General features: G+C 38.2%; 1 protein-coding gene across 15 annotated transcripts in view; it reads left to right on the top strand.

The window, feature by feature from the left end:
* Positions 1-3,617, top strand: part of IFT74 (intraflagellar transport 74) — a 128,328-nt gene extending 124,711 nt beyond the window's left edge. For 6 of the 15 annotated variants that reach the window (XR_012424663.1, XM_015436491.4, XM_074017363.1 and 3 more), the window contains one exon: positions 667-984. Coding sequence is in view for 10 of the 15 variants with exons in the window: in XM_015436491.4 (XP_015291977.1) it covers positions 667-785 (119 nt within the window). In the remaining 5 variants the exon portion in view is untranslated. Of the gene's footprint in view, positions 1-666 lie in introns of all 15 variants that reach the window. The other 9 variants (XR_012424662.1, XR_006692692.3, XM_015436486.4 and 6 more) reach the window with 7 other exon arrangements.
* The last annotated feature ends 19,958 nt before the right edge of the window (positions 3,618-23,575 follow it).

Below are 23,575 nucleotides of genomic sequence, written 5' to 3'. Positions count from 1 at the left end.
ACCCCGTCTCTACTAAAAAAATACAAAAAACTAGCCGGCCTAGGTGGTGGGCGCCTGTAGTCCCAGCTACTCGGGAGGCTGAGGCAGGAGAATGGCGTGAACCCGGGAGGCGGAGCTTGCAGTGAGCTGAGATCCATCCAGCCACTGCACTCCAGCCTGGGCGACAGAGCGAGACTCCGTCTCAAAAAAAAAAAAAAAAAAAAAAAAAAATAGAAGACTTGTTCACAGTATGCTCTAAGTCTAGCAGTGGAGTTTTGTGCAACATAAAGTAGGTGATTTTGGAGCAGAGTGAAGTCTAGAAATTTGCCTTATATTATTTGTGGTACCCTAGAGAACATGGTGTGTGTATGTGTGTATGTATGTTTGAATATGGGAACTAGTTCGTTGAATGTTAGGTTGTTCTAAGACCAGAATTAGATTAAAAATGCGTAACATATTAAGTATTAAAAAGTGTTTATATTGTATATGAATTTTTTGCAATAAGTTTAACTTGGCATTTTAGGTTTTAATCGATACTTAATCTGTTAAAATAATGTACTGTATTTTAAAGTATTCTTGTGCTTTTTTGTACCATCTTAAATATGAAAAATATCAGTATTTAGTTCCTTTCTCAGCCACAATTCGATTTTTATTGACATTGTTTTCCCCCTTAATTCATGTAATTAGTCATAGCAACCAAGAGTCAAGAGAGTGATTACCGGCCAATTATGAAAAATGTGACCAAGCAGATTGCAGAATACAATAAAACCATCGTGGATGCTTTACATAGCACTAGCGGAAACTGAGTTTAAGTCAACTGAAAGTCTCTAAGGAAGTATCCTCTTGCTGCTAAACTTGGTACAAGTTGACTCCAAAAAAAAAAAAAAAAAAGCTTACCTTTGGAGTTTACCTAAAATTCCTGAATGTTATAATTTTTGTGGCCTCTTTTAAAAATGATATTTTAAAATAGTCAATAGTTCAGTAAATGGTTTGCATGTTAAAAAATATCATCTTCTTTTCTTTTTATGATACTTGTATTTGAACCAAGAGATAAAGAAACTAAAAGTGACCATTGAAATTTATTTAGCTGGTATACTCCATCTATGGCAACAAATGAGATAAGCTTTTCTTGTATCAACTCTAGGACGGATGCATGGAGTATGATTCTGATTTAGCACCTATATCAACATTGTCAATTTTTATGTCTGGAAAAAAATCGTAAGATCAGAAGGGAGATTTTTAGCTTTGAACCTTACTTCTCAAATAGGTTATACTTGATGTGTATTAGACAATATAATGTCACAGATAAATACATAACACATATTCTTTATATTCCAGTTATACCTAAAGATTTGGAATTAGAAACTTTTAATCTTTGCAATTCTTAAAATATTTTTTCATATATATATTCTTGGAAGAACATTAGGTAAAAAACTACATTTACAGTGGGCTGTTTGGGACTATGGCTACTGCTGTTCATTGCCACCCTGCAGTATGAGTTTACTCTCTTATACTATTAGGAGGACTTAAGTAGATTAATTTATAAGCATTAGCCAGAATATTTGGGAAAAAAAGCTAGAAGAGGTAGGATTGGGAGAGAGGCATAGAGTCTGGAAGACATTATAGTAACTGTAGATGTATCTTCTCTTATTGTGCAGGAATGAGTCACGTTGGCCAGCATAAAATATTACTTAAAACTATCCTATTTTTGCTCTGATATCATGTTCACTAAGTAACTCTACTTTTCAGTATTTCTGAAACAACACATTGATTTCTTTAAAAAAAAAAAAAAGCTTTATTGAGATATTATTTACATACCTTAAAATTTACTCATATATGTTGATTTTTTAAAATAAATATTTATAATGGTAAATTATTCAAGTTCAGTTTATACACATTTAAATAAAGGAGTGAGCATTGTTGAGCTCGCTTAACTCTGGATTACTAATATGGCTGAAGATCCTGGACAATCTATTCATTAAGGTGGCATTCATAAAATGTGTTCCACAAATCCTGAGCATCTCGTTATTAATAGTGTTATGCCTCCAAAGGATTCATGGGCAAAGAAGTTTGGGAAACATTTTCTGAAACAAAGGTGAATTATTTTATTTTTTCTTGACTGCTTATAACCCTTAATATGCTAATGTATAATAAGCTCAAGAAGAATATATACTGTAAAGCATTTCCCAGAGATAGTTGTCCACAAAACCCTTACTTTCACAGAGCCTAGGTCACATGAGATGTGTCATTCCAAGAAATAGACTTTGTACACCAAATAGACTTCATACACTAAAATAATTTCATCTACTTAAGTCCTTTGGGTGGCTCTTTGGCCTTTTTCGGATAACCCCTGAGTATGTCTCTTTTTAGCCACCCTCAGATGTTTTATGCTGTGATTCTGTGGAGTTTTCTATTGGAAATTGGTAGCAGAAAGTGCTTATTAAATTTCACAAGGGAAAAAAACTCTCTTAGCAGTTAAAGAGAGTGAAATCTTAAATTCAGTAGATGAAACAAGTAATAGAGTTTGATGACAGTTTGCCCAGGCCTTTGTTCACTCATAAAATATTACTGTAATTTGGTGATTAGGAGCCTTTATGAATATACGTGACTGCTGAAAAATGTTCGTCTTTTATACAGTAACAACCAGAGGTATGATCGAGCATAGAGTTTAGGCAAGAGAACTGACTACTACGGTCTCTTAATCACATCGATTGTACTTAGTGGATACTTCCAAGTAGGAAGGGAATCTGGAATACGTGTTTGTGGATGAGTAATCTTTGTTTTCCTCATTTGAAAGCAAATTTAAATGCCTTTACTTTTTCCTTAGTTTTTTTTTTTTTTTTTAATTTCTACTTAAGTGTTCTTGACATTTTACTGTACCCTTTTAAACTAATAACCAACTTAGTAATTTTTACTATTAGTAATAAGGGTTTTTATCTGAGTGGTGGGCTTATGGGTGATTGTAATCTTCCTTGGTCTTTTTGGTATTTTCAAAATTGTCTATAATACTTAGAAATGCAATAAAATTCAAATAAAGTACTATATACAGTTACTACTTTAACTCGTGAAAAGGATGTTGTAAAAACTCTTCAGTCCTTGACGCTAAGGAGAACTGAACCAATCTTTATGCAGAAAGAAAGTAGGAGGAAAATTGGCCTGTCCATTAAATATATGTGTTTGCATTATAACAATGGGAAATTTGGGAGGAAGAAAATTTCTTGACAAAAAGCAAGGCTTTCAATTTCCATCCTAAATTATTCATATATAATATTGGTGGGGGGGAATAATTGAGCAGGATTTCTTTAAATTAAAACATGTTTTATCTGAGGGAAATTCTCACTAATGTCTCTTCCTTCCTCTCAGAGCCTTTCCACAAATCCAACAAGAATATTCTCTTTACTGGGATAGAACTGGAGGCTAATAGCTGCATGAACTGGCTCTTCCTGAGTCACTCACATTACTCAGGGGGTTCCATTCATGCTAAAATAACACCTTGTAAGTCACGTGGAAAGAAGCTGCAGACTGAACAAACAAGCTGAGCAGTTCTACTAGTGAAGATCAACATGGGAAAGTTAGCAAGTCTTTGTTTTTCCCATCCTTATCCTTTATCAGTAAATAAACATGAGTTCTTGATATTCTTTTTCCTGTGGAGTCCCTCATTTGGACAATACTGTAGTCTCATTTTAAGGTACAAAATTCAGTGCATGCTTGGAGGATTACAGCATGGAGTCATGATATTCACACCAGAGATGAAAGGCCAGTTAGTAGTAGCTCCAGGCGTTTTTGCTGTCCCCTTGCTCAGTTTCTCTAGATTTCTTTCCTTTTGCTATACAATTGCAGTGTAAACAACCTTAGGGAAATTGTAATGTTTAGACTTAAAGTAAGAAGAAATAAGATGGACCACTAGAGAACTGTAGTAATCTATTTTTAAATTGATATTGTGTCTCATTTTTATATATGTTTTAAAATAAAAGTAGATTATGTCTTAAAATTGCAGGTTTACTGTTTGGTAATTGAAAAACATTTTTTAAAAGACAATTTTTAATACAAAGGTAGATAATTTAGGAAGACAGATAAATAAAATGAAGAAAATAAGTTACCTGTGATCTCACCAGTCTTTTTAGATATGCGTCTGTATTTATGTCACACATATCTGTTTTATTTGTGTATTTATGCACCTTTAAAATTATATTGTTTTTAACTTTACATTTGCTATTTATAATTTAGCACACATTTTTCCATGTCATTATATACTCTTGTACAACATGTTAAATTGTTGCATATTATTTCATTGTGCAAAACTTTCAAAAACAAATCCTACATTATCGAATGAGATTTATGATATAGAGGTTACATGTAAGTTTTAGATCAGATAGCTGGAAATGTGAATCCCAGCTTCACCACTAATTTGTTATAAGACCTTGGAAAGTTAGTCTCAGAATTCCAGTTTTTTCATCCACAAATGGAATAATAATGCTTAACTCATAAGATTGGTTCAAAGAGTATGCAGAACCCAAGACGTCTGACACAAATCGTCCTGGGAAAGGTGTCATTATTAGCAGTGTGCACAAGTGATTGTTTCCCTGCATTGTCACCAACACTGGTGTTATCCAGGCTGACAGTGCACTACCTCATTTGTTTTACTTAAAAAAAACTGCCGCATTACTGCAATTAGAAGCTATATTTTAATTTGCAGGATATGTTTTTGTATCAAAAATTACAAAAAAGTCTGATTCTTAAAAATCCCTTTAAAAATATTCATTATAGCTTTGTAATATACATCGAAAGCAAATTTTTAGAATATATTAGATCATACTTTGCTGCCTCAATATTTTTCCTCATAATGTATCGTAATGAATTGCTGCTCTGAAAACCTGACTGCATAACTTTAAGAGAAATAGGAATAACCTGTGTAGGAATAATCTACTCAGAAACGAAGGCTGTATTGTTTGTTCATTGTATCCTCCTGCAAGTCAAGTGGTTGCACATAAAGAACAAGTATGTCGGCCGGGCGCAGTGGCTCACGCTTCTAATCCCAGCACTTTGGGAGGCCGAGGCAGGCGGATCACAAGGTCAGGAGATCGAGACCATCCTGGCTAACACAGTGAAACCCCATGTCTACTAAAAATACAAAAAATTAGCCAGGCCTGTAGTCCCAGCTACTCAGGAGTCTGAGGCAGGAGAATGGTGTGAACCAAGGAGGCGGAGCTTGCAATGAGCCGAGATCACACCACTGCCCTCCAGCCTGGGTGACAGAGCGAGACTCCATCTCAGACAAAAAAAAGGTATGTCACAGGATAGAAAAGACATACTCATTTATGTATTGGGGAGTCCAATATACAAGAGGGTTTGGAGAAAGCATGAGTCAGAAGTTGAGTTGTCTAGTACCTAAAAAAGGGCTCAGGCACACTACAGAAAGCTTTCTACAAGAGAAAAAAACTAAAATGAGGTTTTCAAAATTGTTTTATTTCAAAATATTTTGTAAAACAGTATTCTTAACCTGATAGCAGTATGGTAATACCATGTAAGAAAGGCAGACTTAATCAATTAAAATTAGTTTTGGCAGAGGGTGAAGAGAGAACTATTGTTAAATTGGCCATTTAAGATTAGAAGACAATAGCTGAGCTAACTAACCAAACTGAAATATTATCTCATTCTCTTTGTTATCATTTTCAGTAGATAAGCTCACTCTAATAGAGGAAGTCCAGACTGACATGAAGGTGAAAATATTTGTTCAAGTCCATAAGCTCAATCTGATTTTTTTTTACTAAAGGAAAATATAGTTCATTGTTAAAAGCATTTCTAGGTCTTTAATTAGCTTCTTGTTAAAATGAAATCACTTTAGTTTACTGGAGGGGAGGAGAGGGCTGCCTCAGAGTTTGGCCAGCCCCAACCCTGTCCCTCCCTGCCAAGGACAAAGCCGGGACCTTGTGTCTGAGGATCAGGGGAAATGGTTAAGAAGGAGAGGAAAAGAAAATTGCTTTTCCAGCTTTTTCAACTTCCTATGTAGCCTATAGAGAAAAGCAAGAATCCTTTTGGGAGGAAATAACAGAAGTGCTAACAGTAGATAGATGTATGAAGCCTGCATCCCTGCAGTGTACTGGAGCTCTTACCGTTATAATGGCCTTTATCGGAAGGCCAAATGCACATTTACTATAAACTGGTCCTATCTTCCTGGGAGCCTCTCCCCTTCAAGTCATTCCTTGGTTCACTTCCTTCTCCTGCCAGAAATATCAAAGTCAGAGAAGGGGATAAAAGCTGTAAAAGTCCAGCTGCCTTGTTTCCTTTTCCTAAGGCACAGTTGAGGTAGCCAATTAGCTAAGAGGTATTCATAAAGACCTCAAGAAACAGTTAATTGAAGAGTGTCAGGTAATAAGGTAAGCAAGCCTCTTACAAAATCACTTGCCACTGTTATTATGTCTAAAGTGCCCCCACTTCAGCAGAAACCAAACCAAAAGAGGCTCTAAAAAATTTACCTTAAAATTCTGTCCAGAACCTTTTCATTGAACATAGGTTGAATGTCTAATGTGGGTTTGCCTAACCACACACTTTGATTTGTCAAATATTTAATTCCAGCAATACTTCATGACCTCACTGTTCACTGCCATCCACATCTCCAGTAATCACAAGCATAGCAGATATTGATGCCATAGCTCTTAATTGTCTTAGGAATTAAGAGATGCGGCATCAATACCTGCTAAGCTTGTTGATGAAAATAATTGTTAAAAAGAGTTTATCAGGGCTGGGCGTGGTGGCTCACGCCTGTAATCCCAGCACTTTGGGAGGCCAAGATGGGCAGATTACGAGATCAGGAGATACAGACCAGCCTGGCCAGCATGGTGAAACCCTGTCTCTACTAAAAATACAAAAAAATTAACAAGGTGTGGTGGCAGGCCACTGTAATCCCAGCTACTTGGGAGGCTGAAGCAGGAGAATCACTTGAAACTGGGAGGCGGAGGTTGCAGCGAGCCAAGATCACACCACTACACTTCAGCCTGGGTGACAGAGCAAGATGCCATCTCAAAAATAAAAATAAAAAATAAAAATAAATGTAAAAATAAATGTACAATTAAGTTTTTATTGACTATAGTCACTCTGTTGTTCTAACAAATAGTAGATCTTACTCATTTTTTGACCATATTTTGTATCCATCAACCTTCCCCATTTCCCACCCTGCTCCCCTCACTACCCTTCCCAACTTGTGGTAACCATCATCCTACTTTTATTTCCATGAGTTCAGTTGTTTTAATTTTTAGCTACCACAAATGAGTGAGAACATGCAAAGTTTATCTTTCTGTGCCTTGCTTATTTCACTTAATATAATGACCTCTGGTTCCATCCATGTTGTTGCAAATGACAGGATTTCATTCTATTTTATGGCTGAATAGTATTCCATTGTGTATAAGTACCACATTTTTTTTTATCCATTCATCTGTTAATGGACACTTAGGTTGCTTCCAAATCTTGGCTATTGTTAATAGTGCTGCAGTAAACATGGGCATGCAGATCCCTCTTTGATACACTGATTTCATTTTTGGGGGGTATTACCTAGCAATGGGATTGCTGTATCATTTGGTACTTCTATTTTTAGTTTTTTTGTGGGACCTCCATACTGTTCTCCATAGTGGCTGTACTAATTTACGTTCCCACCAACAGTGCATGAGGGTTCACATTTCTTCACATCCTCTCCAGCATTTGTTATTGCCTGTATTTTGGATAAATTTTAACTGGGGTGAGATGATATCTCATTGTAACTTTGATTTGCATTTCTCTGATGTTGAGCATTTTTTCATATACTCGTTGGCTCTTTTTATGCCTTCTTTTGAGAAATGTCTATTTAGATCTTTTGCCCATTTAAAAATCAGATTATTAGAGATTTTCAGCCTCTTTCATCTTAACTAAGCACTTATTACACATTGTGGCCATAACTTTTGCAGTATGAGGTGTGACAGCAAAACTATCATGAATTTCTTTTCTTTTTCACAATTTCATGCATAGAAGATTCATAACAGTAGATATAAGCATACAATTTTTTTTTCTTTAAATCAAGAACTTTCACCGTTTCACTTAAAGGAAACACTTTACGGCTTTTCTTTGGCATATCCGAATTGCCAGCATCAATACTCTTGTGTTTGGGGGCCATTATTAAGTAGAACAAAGGCAGTTTGAACACAAGCACTGTCATTAAAACAGTGAATTGGATAATTGAGGAGGCTACTTAAGTGTCTAATAAGAGAGTCAGGTCTACAGCATGGGTACACTAGATAAAGGGATGATTCATGTCCCGGGTGGGAAGGAGTGGAATGGCGTAAGATTTCATTATGCTACTCAGAACGGTACACAAAGTAAAACCTGTGAATTGTTTATTTCTGAAATTTTCCATGTAATGTTTTTGCACTGCAGTTGACCTTGGGTAACTGAAACCATGGAAAGCAAAACCAAACCTAAGCGGGGACTACTGTATCAAGGGAATGTAGCATATGAAAGGGCACAGGAGTCTGAATCTGAAGCACCTCTGTTACCTGCTAGCTGGAGGATTTTGAGCAAGTCATTCCGTTTCCCTGGGTCTATTTCCAGGGTTATTATGGGACCCCATGGCTATTGGAATCATCTCAAAGATCCCTATTTCTCAGGCTAATTGCAAACTGTGATAGTGACTTTGTGATTGGGATAACTATGTAATGAAAATTTGATCGTGACTATTTTCCATAGGCTTCTATTTTGTCACTAGCTGTAGATAATTAGGGTTTTCTATATATAAGTCATGTCATCAGTAAACAGAGACACTTCTTGAATTTCTGCCTTTCCTATATGGATGCCTTTTATTTTTATTTTGCCTAATTACTCTGGCTAGGACTTCCAGTACTATGTTGAACAGAAGTGATGAGAGTGAGCATCCTTATTTTGTTCCTGATCTCTTAGAGGAAAAGCTTTTCACCTTTGAGTATAATTTAGCTGTGGGAAAAGGGAACGTTTTGAAGCTTATTAAAAAACAGTCCAGGTTTCAGTTCTCTGGTGATGGATGGATGATTGGATATATATAAAATATAGACACATATATATGAATATATGGATGGCTATATCTATATCTATATGTGGAGAGAGAAAAAGAGGGAGATGATGACATTTATTGGTGAAAACCAACCAACTTGCCCTTCTGTAAACATAATTCAGAAAGAGTTCTTTGTGGAGTACCGGATTTGGTGAGAATTTCGATAGCTTTTCTGTTATAACGCTTTTGCCAACTGCAGCAATTGATTCAGGTTTTTCTCGTCTTTTACTGTGGTTGAGGGAAAATCTGTTGAGATTCATCATTTAAGCTCCCATTTGTTAGCCTTTTTTCTAGGATCTATGATTTGCTTTTTTCTAGACCTTTTGTTTTCTTTTTTAGATAAAATGACCATTGCTTCTCTAAAGGAAGTATACAAAGAAAAGTTAAATTAGGCTGGGCGCGGTGGCTCACGCCTGTGATCCCAACACTTTGGGAGGCTGAGGCGGGTGGATCACGAGGTCAGGAGATCAAAACCATCCTGCCCAACATGGTGAAATGCCGTCTCTACTAAAAATTTAAAAAATTAGTTGGGCGTGGTGGCGCACACCTGTAGTCCCAGCTACTCAGGAGGCTGAGGCAGGACAATCACTTGAACCCAGTAGGTGGAGGTTGCATTGAGCTGAGATCATGCCACTGCACTCCAGCCTAGTGACAGAGTGAGACTGCGTTTCAAAAAAAAAAAAAAAAAAAAAAAAAAGAAAAAATGTAAAATTGAAGGCATTGTAATTTAATCTAGCTATATAGACTTAGAGCACCTGTACAACTTCTACAATTGTCAGTCATTTAAATCTCTGTGTGCTGCCTTTGGAACTTAGGGGATATAACTACTCTTACATAAGGATATGCTGATTAAATAGATAATGCTTTTTAAATATTTTGAATTAAAGATATTTTAATGCATAAGTATACTGCAACTCATTTAAACAAATCTACTTTGTAGTGAAGCTATCTGATTGTACAGGAAAAAATATTGCCCTTATGATTTAGAATAGTGCTGTCCCATATGAGCTACAAATGTGAGCCAAATATATATATATATATATATATATATATATATATTTTTTTTTTTTTTTTTTTTTTTTTTTTTTTTGAGATGGAGTCTCGCTCTATCACCCAGGCTGGAATGCAATGGCACGATATTGGCTCACTGCAACCTCCGCCTCCCAGGTTCAAGTGATTCTCCTGCCTCAGCCTCCCATGTAGCTGAGATTACAGGTGAGTGCCACTATGCCCAGCTAATTTTTTTGTATTTTTAGTAGAGATGGAGTTTTGTCATGTTGGCTAGATGGTCTTGAGCTCCTGACCTCAAGTGATCTGCCCACCTTGCCCTCCCAAAGTGCTGGGATTACAGGAGTGAACCACTATGTCCAGCCCAAATATGTAAATTTTAAACTTTAAACTTTGGCCTGTGGACTTTTGAGTTAAGGCTGAAGTGAGTTAAGACTTTGGGGGACTGTTGGGAAGGTATGATTAGTTTTGAAATATAAGGACATGAGATTTGGGAGGAGCCGGGGTGGAATGATATGGTTTGGCTCTGTGTCCCCACCCAAATCTCATCTTGAATTATACTCCCATAATTCTCATGAGTTATGGGAGGGACCCAGTGGGAGATAATTGAATCATGGGGGTAGTTTCCTGCATACTGTTCTCGTGGTAGTAAATAAGTCTCACCAGATCTGATGGTTTTATAAGGGGTTTTTGCTTTCACTTTTTCCTCTCTCTTCTCTTGTCTGCCACCATGTGAGATGCCTTCCACCTTCCACCATGATTCTGAGGCCTCCCCAGCCATGTGGAACTGTGAGTCCATTAAACCTCTTTTTCTGGAAATTGCCCAGTCTCGGGTATGTCTTTACTAGCAGCATGAAAATGGACTAATACAGCTGGATATGAAATTCTTGGTTGTAATTTTTTTTCTTTAAGAATGTTGAAAATAGTCCCAAGTCTCTTCTGGCTTGTAGGGTTTCAGCTGAGAGGTCTGCTGTTAGCCTGATGGGAATCAGTTTGTAGGTGACCTGCCCTTTCTCTCCAGTTGCCTTTAATATTTTTTCTTTCATTTTGACCTTGGAAAATCTGATGATTATGTCAGATTTTCCTGGGGGATGATCTTCTTGTGTAGAATCTTGCAGGAGTTCTCTGTATTTCCTGAATTTGAATATTGGCCTCTCTAGCAATGTTGAGGAAGTTTTCGTGGATGATATCCTGAAATATATTCTCCAGGTTATTTGCTTTCTCCCCCTCCCTTTCAGGGATACCCGTGATTCATAGATTTTGCCTATTTACATAATCCCATACCTCTCAGAGGTTTTGTTCTTTCTTTTTTAATCTTATTTTCCTTATTTTTGTCTGACTGTCTTATTTCAGAGAACCGGTCTTCAAGTTCTGAGATTCTTTCCTTAGCTTGGTTTATTCTGTTTGTACTTGTGATTGCATTGCGAAATTATTGTGTTGTATTATTAAGCTCTGTCAGACCCATTATGTTCTTTTTTATACCAACTATTTTGTCCTTCAGCTCCTGTATCACTTTATTGTGATTCTTATTTTCCTTGGATTGGGTTTTGCCATCCTCCTGAATCTCAATGATCTTTGTTCCTATCCATATTCTGAATTCTATTTCTGTCATTTCAGCCAGTTCGGCCTGGTTAAGAACTCTTGGAGAACTGGTTCGGTCATTTGGAGAATATGTGACAACCTGGCCATCTGAGTCACCAGAGTTCTTTTATTGGTTTTTTGTCATCTCTGTGTGTGGGTGTTCCTTTAACTGCAGTGTAGAGTACAGCCAATAGACTTCTTTTCTGGATGTTTTCAGAGGGCTGAGGCTTTGTGTAGCTGTGCTTTTTATTTGAAGCTCACTTATCTTTGGTTTCAGCGGAAAATATGTTAATAAGGTATTTTTGGTATTGAAACTTTGGGGTGTGATCCAGTAGGTGACACTTAGGCTTATTGGTCAGTTGGTTGACTCTTGCTCAGTTGTGTGGTTTCCCTATGTTTCCTCACAGTTGCAGCTGTGTTCCCTCTCAGTGCTCTGAAAGTGTGGGTTCCACTCCCCCTTGAATGCTGGTTGTAGTTCATGACTTGGCACTCCTGGGCTGCCCACTGCCAGTCTGGGGGTGATCTCAGTGTTTATGTTCCTTCCCCAGCTTAGAAGCAGAAGAGGAAGAGATCTTAGTAGTGGTTGTGGCCAAGGGTCATTTGCTTGACTCCTGAGGGCTCCACCCCAGAGTGATATAGGTCAGCAATCATTCAATGCTGTCAGCCCAACATGGAGGGTTTGTACAGGGCCCAAGCCAGGTGTTCCCTGTCTGGTGATGAGCTGTGGGATGTGTGTGGGACCAATGGGAGACAGACTAGTCTCCTCTCCTTGGGTCAACTGCAGCTTTTTGGAGGTATGGATAAGGCACTTAGGGTCTTTGCTCCTTCATTGGTCCAACGGTGGCAAGGGCAGTTCCACTGCAGAGGCAGTGGCAGAGAGGCTTTCAGTTGCCCTGGAGGCTCTGCCAGGGAGTTGCAGAGTTGGTACTGGTTCGATAGCTGTGGCAGGGGATAGCTGGAGGCCCAGACCTGGAGGACCTGCCTGATGAGGACATATGGGAATGGGCACCTACATAACAGTCTGGCCACTTTCTGTAGGACTGCTGCAGTATGCTTGGGGCCTACTACAGTCCCTAATCACCTCAGATTTTCCAGAACTTGGGGGTCTCACCAGCAAAGGCTGTAAAACAGCAGAGATGGCAGCCTGTCCTCTCTGGGAGCTTTGTCCCAGATAGGTACAGACCTTTCATCAGCCGAAAGGCACCTGTAGGAAGTGGCTGGAGACCCTGATTGGGAGGTCTTGCCCAGTGAGGAGGAACAGGATCAGCACCTGCTTTAAAAAGCAATCTCTCCACATTTTGGTAGAGCGGTTATGCCATCCTGGGGGTTCATTTCAGCCCCCAGTCACCTCAGACACTCCAAAGCCCAAAGGCTGGAATGGCTAAGTTGCCCAAACAGCAAAGATGGTGGCTTGCTGATATGGTTTGGTTGTGTCCCCACCCACATCTCATCTTGAATTTCCACGAGTTGTGGGAAGGACCTGGTGGGAGGTAATTGAATCATGGGGCAGGTCTTTCCTGTGCTTTTCTTGTGACAGTGAATAAGTCTCACGAGATCTGATGGTTTTGAAAAGAGGCTTTCCCCTGCACAAGCTCTCTGATTTTTTGCCTGCTGCCATCCATGTAAGATGTGACTTGCTCTTCCTTGCCTTCCACCATGACTGTGAGGCTTCCCCAGCCACATGGAACTGTGTCCAATTTAACATCTTTTGTAAATTGCTCAGTCTTGGGTATGTCTTTATCAGCAGTGTGAAAATGGATTAATACACCCACCCCACCCTGTGGGAGTGCTGTGCTGGGGGGATTCAGATCTCTGTCCACTAGAGAGCTTGGGTGGGGGTATCTGGAGGCCCCTATTGGGAGGTCCTGCCCAGTAGGGAGGAACGGGATTGGCCACCCAGTTAAAGCAGCAGTCTGTCCACGTTTTGGTAGAGCAGCTGTGCTGTGCTGGGGGATCTCCTTCTGCCCCGGGTTGGCTCAGACTCTCCAAAGCCTGAAGGCTAAAACAGCTAAGGTACCTGAACAGCAAAGATGGTGGCCCACCCATTCCCCTGGAAACTCCTTCTTAGGGAGGTGCAATGCTGCTAGTGGTAGCTAGCTGGAATTCCAAGCCAGTAGGTCTTATCTTGTGAGGTGCCATGAAAATGGGGCCTGCAGCCTACTGCTGCTCAGCCCCCAGTATTCAGCCTCTTTCTTAGGGGTACGTACAAGAGTCTAACCTCCCTCTTTGCCAGAGCTGCAGCTACTTTTGCCAGAAAGCTCAAGTATCTAAGCCTCCAGCGTCTCGACACGTGCCTGAGTGGCTGCTTTGCCAAGATTCCATGTAACTCTGTCTGTCAGACTGAAGACAGAAGACCCTGGTGGAATGGGTTCACAAGGAGATCTGATGCAAGGGTTGCAAAGATCTGTGGGAGAAGCATGGTTTCCCAGGGTTACTCATTCACTTACCACTTCCCTGGGGAGAGGAGGATACCCTGTCTTCATGTTGCCCCCAGGTGACCATTATCCTGTCTTGCTTTTCTTCATTCTCTGTGGGTTGAGTTGTTTCCTTGATTAATGCCAGTACGAGTACCTGGAGGTTTCAGTTCAAGGTGTTGTATTTACTTGCCCTTTCTGTTCCTCTCCATGAGAGCCATGCATACTAGCTGCTTCTAGTCAGCCATCTTGCCGACTGCCCTTACATTCTTCTTTCATTTTAAGTCTTTGAGATCTAATGTGTATTTCACACCTGCAGCACATTTCAGTTCACACTAGGCACACTTAAGTGCTTAATATTCACATACAGAGATTGGCCGCATGTGGGACAGTGTGGATTTAGAATTTAGAGCTTTTTATTCTTATTATAGCAAGCGGATGAGCCATCAAAGGAAGTCAGAGAGCAAGTTTTTTTGTTTGTTTGTTTGTTTTTGACATGGTTTGGCTTTGTGTCCCTGCCCAAATCTCATGTTGAATTGTAATACCCAATGTTGGAGGTGGAGCGTGGTGAGAGAGAGTTGGGTCATAGTGGTAGATTCCTTGCAAATGTCTTGGGCCATCCCCTTGGTGATAAGTGAGCTCTCCCTCTGAAATCTCACACGACCTGGTCATTTAAAAGTATCTGGCACCTCCCTCCCCTACCCGCTTGCTTGCTCCAGCTTTTGCCTTGTGAAGTACCTGTTCCACCTTTGCCTTCCACTGTGATTGTAAGTTTCCTAAGGTTTTCCCAGATGCTGAGCAGCACCATGCTTCCAGTAAAACCAGCAGAACTGTGAGCCAATTATACCTTTTTTCTTTGTAAATTACCCCATCTCAGATACTCAGATTTTTTTTTTTTTTTTTTTGAGACGCAGTCTTGCTCTGTCACCCAGGCTAGAGTGCAGTGGCATGATCTCGGCTCACTGCAACCGCCTCCCGGGTTCAAGCAATTCTCCTGCCTCAGCCTCCCAAGTAGCTGGGATTACAGGCATGTGCCAGCATGCCCTTCTAATTTTTGTATTCTTAATATATTGAGACGAGGTTTCACCATGTTGGCCAGACTGGTCTCAAACTCTTGACCTTGTCCCAAAGTGCTGGGATTACAGGCGTAAGCGTCCGCACCCGGCCCTCAGATATTTCTTTTTTCTTTTTTTTTTTTTTGAGACGGAGTCTTGCTCTGTGGCCCAGGCTGGAGTGCAATGGCGTGATCTCAACTCACTGCGAGTCCGCCTCCTGGGTTCACACCATTCTGCTGCCTCAGCCTCCCGAGTAGCTGGGACTACAGGTGCCTGCCACCACACCTGGCTAACTTTTTGTATTTTTTTAGTAGAGATGGGGTTTCACCATGTTAGCCAGGATGGTCTACATCTCCTGACCTCATGATCTGCCTGCCTCGGCCTCCCAAAATGCTGGGATTACAGGCGTGAGCCACCGTGCCCGGCCAGGTATTTCTTTATAGCAATGAAGAATGGCCTGATACAGTTTCTTTATTTTTCTATAAGCTCTTGTTATATGGTTCACTTATTTCAAATTTTCTGATGACTTTCAGACCAAAATAGGTTATTCTGAAAGACACAGTGAGAGCAGCAACTAACTAGGATGTAGGCAGTTTTGTTAAATAGAGGAAATCTGTCCTGTAAGGAAAAAGAAAAAAACAATTTTCTTATGTGAAATTACAGCCTAAAATAGGATTTATCATTGCACTTCGTTTGGTTACTCTTCAGTTATGGACATATTTTATTAAATAGTAATCTTAATTGGTTTATGAGGAAAATATTCTATGTCTTATATATATAAAACAAATATATTTTATTGACTAGTAATCTTAATTGGTTTGTGAGGAAAATATTATATGTCTGTATATGTATATATATATAGAGAGAGATATCAAATATTTCAGAAACTTTCTTCTGAATAGGGCCTCTGAAAGAGTCTGGCCAAATATTCTGTAAATTCAAAAACTGAAAATATCAGAAGGTTTGTGAATTGTGTTTACATTGAATAACTCCAGTATTCAAAAATATTTGTAGCCTATATTATATGGTATAAATATTTCATATGATGCCATTATCAAAATGTTTTAAATTTATCCATGTACCTACCTAACTAGTACACTTTCATTACTGAAGTTGAAAAGCTTTAAATCATAGAGCTGTTCTAAGAAAATCTCTAAACTGAGACATACTTTGAGAAGAATCAGTACAGAAAATTTCCAACATTTTTCCAGTCTCTCCTTTACTGATCCCACCTCCCATGTTAAAAAGCAATACATCAAAAAGTCTGTTTGAGTATACCTTTTTATTTAAGATAATATTTACACTGGGAATTTATAAAAGTTTAGGTTAAATTACATACAGTTCTCAGTACATATTTATTTTAATGACATGACTTTGATGCTCAAGCAACTTATTACTAGTATGTAAAACGAACTGGATCACACAAATGTACATTAGAGTTTGCTACCTTGTAAACCCTTTGTGAGGCTCTTCCTGCTCTCTTCCCAGCCACACTCTGGGCTCCCCAGGCCTTCCTCTCAACCTCACAGATCTCTGGCACTAATATCAGCAGAGGAAGGAGTGGAGATGAGGCTAAGTGGACTAAAACAATGGGGAAGGGAAGAAGACAGAGCAAGCAAAGTACCTTGTGACCTTAAAATAATGAGCCATGTTTTCCTGTGTGTCTAGTGAACTGTCTCTAAAGACAATTCAAAAAAAGAAGCTATAAAAATGTTGAGAATAAAAGCAACATCCTTGTGATTAAAAGCCTGCCCTACCGAGTTTGCTGCTTTGAAGCACAACACACATTTGAATGTAACTGAAAAGAAAATTTCAGCATATTTAGAAGGTAAGAAACGCCAGGTGAGGTGCAAAACTGCCTTACAACTTGACAATTATTGTTTATAACTTATATTTCAATCTTTTAAAATAGTTGATAAAAGACATAATGTTCTCCCTTCCTCACATTTATTATCAAGATAATGAGGAACTTCTCAGCCGAGATAGGAATGAATTTTTTTGATTCAGGGCGAAACCCTGCTGTGTGCCTCTAAATTTTCAGAATTTTTCAGTATTTTTGCCATTGAAGCAACAGTAGTGGATGAGCAAAGAGTGAAAATTTCAATGCAAGTGAGATTTCTAAATGGCGATGGTAGACCAGGATAGCCATGGAAGATAACATATTTGCAGGTTCTAGGGATTTGGATGTGAACATTTCTTCCTTCAAAAAATGTTCATATCCAAATCCCTAGAACCTGTAAATATGTTACCTTCCACGGCAAGACAGACTACAAATGTGATTAACGTAAGGATCTTGAGACGGAGAGATTATTCTGGATTATCCAGATTGGCAAAATATAATTACAGATATCCTTATAAGAGGGAGACAAGGGGGCCAGAGTCAGAGAGAGGAGCTATGCCAACAGAAGCAGAGGATGGAATGATGCTCTTTGAAGACGGAGAAAGGAGGTGTGAGCCAAGAATTGCAGCAGTCTCTAAAAGCTGAAAAAGGCCAGGAAACAGATTTTTCCCTAGAGCCTCTAGATGAATTTTACCCTAAGACACATTTCAGACTTCTGACTTCCAGAACTGTAAAATAATAAATTTGTGCTGCTTTAAGTCACGGAATGTGTGGCATTTTATCACAGCAGTGATACAAAACTAATACAGCAAGCATTGCAGAGCATGAACGCAACATATGCCTCAACCCTCTGCAGTTATTTTTTTTCACCAGCTATAGTTTTCATCCTCATACTTATCATAATCCCATTGCCAATAACAGGAAGCACTAACGATGTAAAGTTCATCATATGGGTAAAACAAAATATATTTGTACTATAAAGACAGCCTATCAGCAAGTAAAACTTTCCATTTATCAAATTCATTTAACTAAAACTTAGTGAATAAAGAAGTGACCACAGCCAGGTGCTGTGGCTCACGCCTGTAATCCCAGCACTTTGGAAGGCCGAGGTGGTGCGTCACCTGAGGTCAGGAGTTCAAGACCAGCCTGGCCAACATGGTGAAACCCCGTGTCTACTAAAAATACAAAAATTAGCTGGGCATGATGGCAGGTGCCTGTAATTCCAGCTACCTGGAAGGCTGAGGCAAGAGAATCACTTGAATCCGGGAGGTGGAGGTGGCAGTGAGCCGAGATCGTGCCATTGCATTCCAGCTTGGGCAACTGAGTAAAACTCCGTCTCAAAAAAGAAAAAAAAAAAAGAAGTGACCAAGACCAATAAAAATTCCCACCCAGTTGGAATTTACATTCTAATGGGAGACATGGGAAATAAATACATTACACAATTTTATATAAATATATGTTTTCTGTGGGAAATGAAAATACTAGCTGATTCTGGAAAACTAAATCAAGTGTCCCTTCATAAATCCAACTTCCAGTTTCATGAACCCTTTACTACTGTAAAATATTTTTTCCTCGGGTATTCAGGTAAAACCTCCAGGGGTTCTTCAAGGCCTGCCATTTCATTTCACATCAATTTTCTCAAATTTTATGGGATAATCACTGTGAAAAAAACATTTTAAATGGTCCATTTTCAAGGCATGATAAATCTAAGTACTGGCAGCCAGCCTAAGGATGTAAAAAACCACACAGCTCATGCACCTGGAAAGTCATGATAAGCGAAGAGACTGTAAAGGAGGGGTCAGCCCATAAAAGGGAAGAAAGTTCCGTTATTGGGAAATCAAAACTTAAGCGGGGAAGGGGGTGGGGGGGTATAACCTTATAAGGGGAATAATAAAACTTAGGCTTTGTCCGGAAAGATTGTAACCTGATAGTACTCAACCAGTGAGGAACTGGGGGAGGGACTTGCATGCTAGGAGATAAATTACCTGCTGTAACTGCCCTGGGTATGCCTGCCTACCAGACACCCAATCTTGCAAGACCTCTATGCAAAGCCTTGCTTCCATTGTTCTTTGTGTCTCCAAGTCCATTCTTTGAGTTTGGACGGGTACATGTGTTTCTCACAATCACTTTCTAAAGAAGGCATAAATGAATATTACTGCCATTCTCCAGCCTCTGTCCCTGTGATCCACCTCTAGGCTACATGCCATGTTCTGGCCAAACAGAAAAGAAGGTTGAACTCCAGGGAATAGAAAAGCATGGTTAACTAGAAATATGGCCAGTAACACCCAAGCCCTGTTAGTATGTTCCCTTTGCATTACTTGTGGATAAAGCACTTTTCAACAAGATGTGGAAGTATAATTTTCTTGTATTTATGCCTGAAGTTATTAACCAGTAATTGTTCCAAGTGACTTTTTTTGAATGACATTTAATGGAACTATACAGGTAGTTTCATACTATCCCCCATGTTTTTACTCAACTGAGGAACTATTTACAAGATCAGACTCCAAGCAGAAAATAAATCTGTATACGAAAAATGATTTAGAATTCAGAGATATCCTGCATTCCTTTCTCTCCTTTACCCCTTACATTCCGTTCATCAGCATCTTCTAAAATTTTACCTACAGAAAATCACTTGATCAGTCCATTTTTTTCCATTTCCATTATTATAATGCTAGTTCAAGCCACCATCATGTTATACTTGGACCTGAATGGACCTCTCACCTCTCTGCAATCCATTCTTCAAGAGCAATCACAGTAATACCTTTGATTTTATTAAATAATATTGAAAGTTCAGTAAATACAAATAATTTTACAGCAAACATCAGTGTTTTCACTACCTAGAGTTTACAAATTGTTAATAATTTGTGTTTACATATGAAGTGGTATTACAAATATGATACCAGAAATGGACATTACAAATACAGTGATGTCCTTTTTATTCTCCTCCTCATTCCCATAGTCTAGAATTAATCACCACCTTAAATTTGGTGTTTATCCTTCCAGGCTGTTTTTATACTTTTATTCTATATATGTGTTTATAAGTGGAATATGGAATCGTTTTATATCCTTAAAAATTACATAAACGGTATCATTCTCTACCTTCTTTATTCCATTGAACATTACTTAATTGAAGGCTATCCCTGTTGATTCTTATAGATCCTGTTTTTTTCATTTTAATTACTGTGTATTGTGTTCCACTGTGTGAATACCTCATTATTATTTCAATTTTCATACAGATTGATATTTAGTTGCTTTATGTTTTTCTCTACTACAGTGCCCCATTGAGCTCACTGGTGACTTTTTGTGCACATGTATACGACTTTCATTACCTAGATATAGAATTGCAAGATCATAAGGAATGCACGTTTTCAATTAGATCTTCCCAAAGAGGTTGTGCTGACTTACACTCTCACCAGCTATGAATCCTGGATTCAGTATTTTCAAACTTTCAATTTTTCCTAAGTATTGCTTTAATGGGATTTCTCTGATGACTAATGAGATCATATGACAACTGGACTTTCTTTTATGAATTACCTTCTTCATATCTATTGCCCATTTTCTATTGTATTATTTGTCTTTTGGAAGTTTTATTTTGCAGATATCTTCTCTTAGTCTAAGCCTCATCTTTTCATTTTGTAGAAATTTAAAGGGATTCTTGCAATAACTTTTAATGGCAAAAACAACAGTTACTTTTGTACCAACCTAATATAAGGTATTATTTGTTATTTGAAATTTTTAATCAAGGTGATATTTAAACACAAATTAGATAGTAGTACTAAGGTTTTATTAAAATTAAACAATAACCTTACTATAAATCCTGTATAGTTTGTAGTATATTTTGGAATATAATGGAGGATGAACCTATCATTCCCAACAGTCCCTAGAATAACACTTTGCACATGGCGGGTATTCAACAAATATTTGTTGAGTAAATAAATGATTATTTTTGTTACTGTGATAAAATTCTAACTTAAGAAACTTATACCCAGTGTTAGATAGTCAAGATTCTGATTCTGAGAGTGATCAAAACAGTTAAGTAGCACATGTCATAGAGGTTTTTTAATGGGGTTTCCTTCTTTGTAGATATACAGCACATCATATAAGTCCCACAGTCAGGCTTACCTCAGCTACAAGGATTGAGATGTCACACAACAACCTTTGCAAGAGAAGAAAAGGTTACAAAACAGAGGAAATCTGGGTTTCAGAACAATGGGAGAGTGCATGTAGAATAGTGGCTAATTGCATGGATTCTGCAGTCAGACCAATCAGGCTTTAACCCTGGGTCTTCTACTTGTTAGCTGGATAACCTTAGATCACCTACCTTCTCTAATTGTCAATTTCAACAACTGCAAAGTAAGAAAAATAATGTCTCTCTCATAGCATGCCATAGAGATTAAATGACCTAATGTATTAAAGCATCTCCACAGTACCCAACACCAAAGTGTTCAAAAATGGTAGCAGTTAGTGTTATTAAATGGAAGTTATTATATATTCTCAGAAATTATATAATGGCAATGCATCAATTTTAAATTTTAATGGCATTTAAACATTACATTATGGGTATGGTGTATTAAGGAATGCCTTTTCACTATAAGAACAAATAGCCTCAGATGATGTACTTCCTATTTTGATTTCTAGCTTCCATTGATAATTATTATAGACTTGGACAAATTTCAGGTATTGTTGCCTAAGCCTTTTGTTTTTAAAAATGTTCATATCTTTATTAAGACTTTGTATATAATTTTATAATACATAAATGTGATTATATACCTGCTTTCATAGTGAATTTTTAAAAATCTCATCTCCTCTCTCCCTTCTTCAACCTCCTTACATCCCATTCCCATGATAATTCCTGTTACAGCCTAGTATGTATCCTTACATTTTTTCTGTTGATTTATGTAATTCGATGCAGAACTATTCATACATATATTTACATATATTGCAAATACAGGGTTTTAAAAATAATTAATTTTAAAGATGCGGTCATATTATAAAGCAGGTTGCTTTTCTCACCCAACATTACCTAGGGGAAATACATCCAAATCATTTGGGTATAACTTGAATTCCTGTTTTTGATGGCAGCACAATATTCCATGATTAGAGGTAGCATTATCTATTCAGCAATCCCTCAACTGTTGATTTTGTTTCCATTTTTTGGCAATGTAGACACTGCTACAATAAATATCCTTACATGTCTTTGTCTACTGATGTGTTTACTTCTTTGGAATAGATTCACAGGAGTAGGATTACTAGGTTGGAGAGGGACATGTGCATTTTACATTTTAATAGATGTTGAATCTTTTCCATTAACAGCAGGAAATATAAAAACACTTTAGGTCACTTTTATAGAAAATGTCACTTGTGTACAACGGTTATGTAGCAATAAATGTAACATCTTTTAAAAAAGAGAAAACAATAAATTTCTGGTAAGGAAGTTCTAAAGAAAGAAGCAATCCATTGGGATATGCCCTCCTTTAAAATTACTGTTATTAGAAAGTGGAATTTGGTAGGGGATTGGAGCAGGGGCAGTAGGCTTGAAGAAGAAAGAATACGGAAATAGAAATCTTTCCAAGTTCACTTTCATCAATAGTGACTTTCCTTTCCATAATAGTGCTGTCCTAACACAGGATGTCTGATCATCTTAGTAATACACAATTGTTTGGCCGTTACACACTTTTCCTTCCAAGCTCATTGGCTGCTTTTTCTTTTTGGCTAAATGCTTTGTAGTGTGCAGCATGCTGATAAATACCACTTAAACATTTTTCACTACTTTTCTGTGGTAGGGAGTGGAGGAAGGGGAGAGAGTTCCAAGAACAAGGGCTTTTTGTGATATACCGATGATGCTATCAAGTCCTTAAACAAGTACGTAAGAAGTCTTAGCAGAGTTAATTGCTCAATTCACTACTTTTATAGTACATCTTTATAGGGAGCAGAATAAAATACCATGATTTACAAGTTGGAATGAAAAAAGCACTTCATAAAACATATTTATCAGGCCATTCCTGTTGATAGGAACACTAATAGAGGCTAATTTTTTAAAATTTCTTCATTAGTAATTTCCATTAAGAAATATTAGTCCTGTACATGGTAGATATAAAATAAGTAAAAATATTAACATACTTAATCTGCATATTTACTTTAAAAATGTGGTAGAAAAGTAAAAATTGGGCCGGGTGCAGTGGCTCATGCCTGTAATCCCAACACTTTGGGAGGCCAAGGCAGGCAGATCATGAGGTCAGGAGTTTGAGACCAGCCTGACCAACAGGGTGAAACCCCGTCTCTACTAAAAATGCAAAAATTAGCCAGGCCTGGTGGCGGCACCTGTAATCCCAGCTACTCAGGAGGCTGAGGCAGGAGAATCGCTCGAACCCGGGAGGCAGAGGTTGCAGTGAACCGAGATCGCACCACTGCACTCCAGCTTGGGTGACAGCGCGAGACTACGTCTCAAAAAACAAACAAAAAAACAAATTGGCTAGAAGGAAACTATTCAAAATGCAAAAGGCTTAAAACTGTGAAACCTCCAGCCTGCAGATCAGCAGGAAAAAAGTCTGATTAATCCATGACCAAATGAACTAATTTAAAAGACACCATGAAAATGAAATTTGAAACAAAATACCTATGAAATTTTAAATTATTTTAAGAACAA

This window comes from Macaca fascicularis, chromosome 15 (genome assembly GCF_037993035.2).
Source record: "Macaca fascicularis isolate 582-1 chromosome 15, T2T-MFA8v1.1".
In the NCBI taxonomy this organism is placed as follows: Eukaryota; Metazoa; Chordata; class Mammalia; order Primates; family Cercopithecidae; genus Macaca; species Macaca fascicularis.
This window is presented reverse-complemented; position numbering and strand designations above follow the sequence as displayed.